This window comes from Coloeus monedula (assembly GCF_965178545.1).
Source record: "Coloeus monedula genome assembly, chromosome: 14".
Lineage (NCBI taxonomy): Eukaryota > Metazoa > Chordata > Aves > Passeriformes > Corvidae > Coloeus > Coloeus monedula.
The window spans coordinates 16,025,469-16,030,423 of record NC_138794.1 but is presented as its reverse complement, the minus strand read 5'-3'; the positions used below and the strand labels follow the sequence as shown (position 1 = coordinate 16,030,423).

Genomic DNA, 4,955 nt, shown 5'->3' with positions numbered 1-4,955 from the left:
CGCTCCGCACCGCCCCCGCCGCTCCCTCACCTGCGGGCCGCGGCCGCCCGCGCCCCGCTCCTGCTCGGGGCCGCCTCAGCCCGCGGGGCCGCCTCAGCCCTGCCCCGCCGGAACCCTGCCCTTGGCGAACAACGGGACATGCACCCACACAAAGGACATCGAGCACTTCCCGGCGTTTCCAAGATCCAAGCCTTTGCTGCTTGGAGGCTGGAAACGCCGCTGCTTTCATGCAGTGACACAGCAGCCATCCTTGTTTATGGTACTAAAGATAGGTCCTGTATAAACCCCTGCTTTTCCCCAGACAAAGGAAGGGAAAGAGGGATTGCCGAGCCAGGCTTGCCTGGTCGCCGACAAATCGAAGATGCCTGAAGTACTTTTGGAAAACTAGCGATGCAAGTGGCAGTTCCTACCGGGCGGGAGAGGGCGGGCCGGGCCGGTTCCTTTCGCCTCAGAAGAACGGAAAACAAAGTTCTGAACCAGGGGAGAGGCCGAGCTGCGAGAGAGGGCTCGGCTGAAGGGGCGAAGCGGAAAGGGAGCTCACGCGAACGGCAAACCTCAGTTTCCCGCGGGGTGTTGTCTCTGCTTTCGAGGAAAAGAGTAGAGACGAAAGGGGAAAGAAGCGAAAGGAGAGAGAGAAGGGGAGGGAGGAGGGTTCCGAGGAAACTTTGGGAGAAGGCAGCGTCCGTGCAGGCGGCCCGGGTCAGTGCACCGCCACGGAGTGCAGGGCGGGCGCCGGGCTGGTGAGAGTCTCGCTAGGGGTGGCCGGGCTGCTTTGGCTGGTGGCCGTCTGCGAGGACGTGGGGCTGAGGGAGGGCGGCGAGTTCGAGAGGATGGTGGGGATGGGCGCGGGCAGGGCGGGCAGGGCCGGCACCGCGGCAGGGGTAGGCTTGATGGGGACTGGGATGGCAGGCAAAGTCTGCCCACCATGGCAGAGCGGTTTGATGGGCACGCCGTAGGCGCCGTACTCGCTGCTGGCCATGGAGATGGGGGTGGCGGTGTCGATCATGCCGGAGCTGTACATGTGGGGCCAGCCCGTGCCAATGGAGCTGCCCACCGTAGTCAACTGATTGGGGAGGGGGTAGGCGGCAGGCATGGGCTGCATCGTGGAGAAGGCGAGGCCCCCGGGCATCTTGTACTCTCTGGCGATGATGTTCTCGATAGCGAAGGGGTGCTTGAAGCTGGAGGGCTGGGACACGCCGAGGTTGTACGTGGACATCTGGGGCAGGTGGGTGCCGGTGGCCGCAAGGGCGCTGAGCCGCAGCTTCGCTTGCTGCTGCAGGTACTGCGCCGCGTCGGCTGGCTTGCTGGGGGCCAGGTGGTCCGACTTGACCACTTTGAAGCGCTTGCGGCGGCGCAGGAAGCTGCCGTTCTCGAACATGTCCCCGCAGCTGGGGTGCAGAGCCCAGAAGCTGCCCTTGCCCGGCTGGTCGGGGCGGCGCGGTATCTTGATGAAGCAGTCGTTGAAGGAGAGGTTGTGGCGGAGGGAGTTCTGCCAGCGCTGTGTGTTCTCCCGGTAGTAGGGGAAGCGGTCCATGATGAACTTGTAGATCTCGCTCAGGGGCAGCATCTTCTCCGGGGAGCTCTGGATCGCCATGGCGGTCAGCGAGATGTAGGAGTAGGGAGGCTTCTGATCACTGTAAGTGTTTCTGCCCGGGCGAGGCATCTTCGCTAGGCGACCCGCGGAGATCTGCAGAAGGGTAGCGACAAGGGGAGGGGGGCGGGAGGAGGGGGTAGAGGGGTGAGTCCGAGAGGATTTGCACGGACACCCAGTCGGGTCAGCCGATGGGTTTGGGGCCGGGCTGGAGAGAGAAGGGCACAGGGAAGGGGCACGGTGGATCTCAGCCCTCGGAAGGAGGGGCGAAGGGGGGGGGGGGGGGTGCGGATGAGGGCAGAAGACAGCCCGGAGCCCTGTACAGCCGGAGGGGGAAAAGTGATGTGCCTCTCCCAGCTCCGGCCTCCCCCAGCCTGGCCTTCCCGCAGCAGCCCGCGTCCGTAAAGTTACTCTAGTGATAGCTCTGTCTTCTGGTCTCGGAGAAGGGGACCACATCCCCTCCCCTCGTCTCCCACCCAACTCCATGCCAGTCCCTGCATATGCCCACCTTAAAGTTGCTGGAAGTTGACAGTCCGCATCCGGCGCGCAGCTGGGAGACCGGACTCTTTCCCACCCCGCTCCTCCGGCGTGTCTCGCTCCTTTCGTGGCCACGCTGCTCCGGTTTAGTCCTGAGGAGGCAGCGAGCTGGCTTGGTTTTGGGAATCCTCTTGTACACCCCTCCCTTCGCCTCCGCGGGCTGAATCAGCTTCTTTTACACCACCGGCAGCTGGACTGTAGCAGAGGCTTGTTTGCTTCTCTGCAGCGGCGATGAGCTAAGTAGTTGCCTCCATGTCCTTCCTCTAACCATCTGATAGTTTTATGTGGTGACATGAGCAGAAAAGACCCCTGTAGAGGCGCTTCATTAATGTGCCACTTCTTTGCTATCATATGACAATCGCCTTGGGAGCAGGGGGAGGGGAGCGGGGAGGAGGGGGCTGGAGAGAAAGGCATAATCTGGTTTCATTTACACCTATTTACATGGACACCTTGGGCCAATGGGAATCATTTCCATTTGAAGACAAGGCGAGGGGTGAAAAGGCTCCGCCAGCGGAATTGCAGTGCGATGGTACCCGGTGGCTGGGGGTGGGGGGGAAGGTATGCACTAACCTCTCTGTGGACTTTGCAGGAAGCTTAGTCTGCAATTCGCACTTACAAATGGAGGTACTGAGCAGTGGGATGTTTGACATGGAAATTGCTTGGCTGTGGTATTCTGTTTGTTCTGCATTGTTATCTGATTTGTATTGTTGGCTAACTTAAGGGGAGCCTTTTTCCCTGTAACGAGAGACTTTCTCTTTGCCAAATCCGCTCTCCCCTAGCGGAGGTTCTTTCGAGGAGCGGTAAGATCGGGGCTCCTCGGTGGCCGCCTCGGGAACTTACTCTCCCCCCACCACCCTCCCACCCCGCCCCAGCCCATGCAGGACCGCTGCTCTAGTTCCGTGAACCTGTTAGTGTAAAGCCGTGGGAGTTGCTCTCAATACACCAGAGCGAACGGGCTCCTGGCCGTGGCTAGAGCTGGTGCGCCCGGTAACGAGCTGCCCTCCACGCCGCGGCTCTGCTCGCAGGGCCGGGGAGGATCCGCTTGCACGCCCCCCGGCCGGCCGGCCTCGAGGCTGGGCGGTCCCGCGGAGCTGGTCTGGGCTAATGACTCGATGTCACCGGTCGCTGTGCTAAACATCGTCAACTTGACGCCTTCTGCGGGATTTGCGTGATGTGTCTCAGCCTGTTCGCCTGCCTGTGTGCTTCTTGGTGCGCACTTGTGTGTGTGGGAGCAGGCAGGGCATGCGACACCTGAGTTGTGGCTTTCTCTGATGCATGATACTCCCACCTCCCCAGGAACCAAGGCCCGATCCTGGAACCGCAGCCCAGACGAGCAAACTCCCTGCCAGCCGTATGTCCTGGGGGGAGGATCAGGCCCGGAGGGTCCCAGGCTTGCCCTGGCACAGAAGGGAAGTTTGTATGATGTATATTCCCGAGGCTACGGTGCATCCTGTCACCCTAGAGCCAGAATTGAAGATTGTCTCGGGAGCTGCAAGCCCGGGGAGGAAGAGCTTTTGCGGTGAATACACATCAACTCCATTAACAATATTTTCGGAGTCGGTCAATAACTCACCAAAACGTAACTTAAACACGATGAATTTAGGAGATTAAACAATTTCATTAATATTGAAATGGCTGCTGAGCCTGAGCGCGCGCGCTTGAAATGCAAGCGCACGTTTTTCAATATTAACAGAAGTACTTGAAAAGAAGAATAATGTCACCTTCTTAATTCAGCAAAAATAGCCGGGCTGGGGGAGGGAGAGCAGCAGCGGCTGTGTGCAGCGCGGCTGCTGTGAGACGGGCTCTGCGAGAGCCTTGGAGTCTTCTAGGAGGGACGGTCCCCATCAAGCAGGGCTCCCTCAAACCTGGCAGGAGCCTCAAACCGCATTTCACACCGCGACTAGCGCTGACCTCGTGTGCGTTAAACCGTGCTCCCCTCGTCCCAACCCGGCTGCCCTCGGTCCCATTTAATCCCTCTCTCTCGGGGCAGGGTGTCGTTTAGAGAATAATGAGTAAATAATTGTGTTTCTAGGAATCCGAGAAGCCGACCGGCCGTGCGCTGCCGAGCTAACGAGCCCTTTTGGGGGGGAAGATCTGCCGCATGCCACCCTCTGCCCCTTGCAGAGAGGGGCCCGGGAGTGTTTGTGCTGTTCAAAGCCCGGGAGCTGCCTTGCTCAGTTAACCGGCTCCGAGATGCTACATCTAGCCGGACAGGGCAGGAAGGCAGCCTCCAAAAAACATTTTTTTTTGTGAGGGGGAGGCGTAAGAGATGATGAGACGATGGACATTTGTTAGAGGGTAGGAAAGACAATACTCTGAAATGAGGAGAGATTCCTCCCAGCATCCCCTAGGACACCGGCCAGAAGGCTTCTATTTTTGTATTGAGAGCCCCTAAATACGTGGGTGTAAGGGACACTTACCCCCCACACCACCACACCCCCAGCTCCCCCATCCCCAACATCTAATGCCACCAGTTCGGGTTTTGTCTCTTGGCCCAAGTTCGCTCATGGGGTGCCTATCAGAAGGACAGCTCAGAAAATTCACAAACTGACAAACACTTTTCTTCCTCTTTTTTCCGGTACCTTTTCTTTTCGAAGAAAGAATAAAACTAAACCAAACCAACCGCTGATGCAAAAAGGAACCTGCAAGCTGTAAAGTTAGAGAAAAGTCGACTTCCATTGTCATTTGCTACTCCGAGTACAAACGAGGTATGGCTGTAAGGCCCCCGATTTTTTTTCCTTTTTTTTTTTTTTTTCCCATTGTAAAGGAATGTGTGAGTGGAAGGGTAGGGCAGGCGAAGACATCCCAGTAATTGATACCCAAAGTT

General features: G+C 58.4%; 1 protein-coding gene across 1 annotated transcript; it reads right to left on the bottom strand.

The window, feature by feature from the left end:
* Window positions 1–700: 700 nt before the first annotated feature.
* Window positions 701–1,663, bottom strand: FOXB1 (forkhead box B1; the record flags this gene model as incomplete). The annotated part of the gene is made up of 1 exon (XM_082291110.1): window positions 701–1,663. The coding sequence occupies one exon, from the start codon at window positions 1,661–1,663 to the stop codon at window positions 701–703; it is 963 nt and encodes a 320-aa protein (XP_082147236.1).
* Window positions 1,664–4,955: the final 3,292 nt, after the last annotated feature.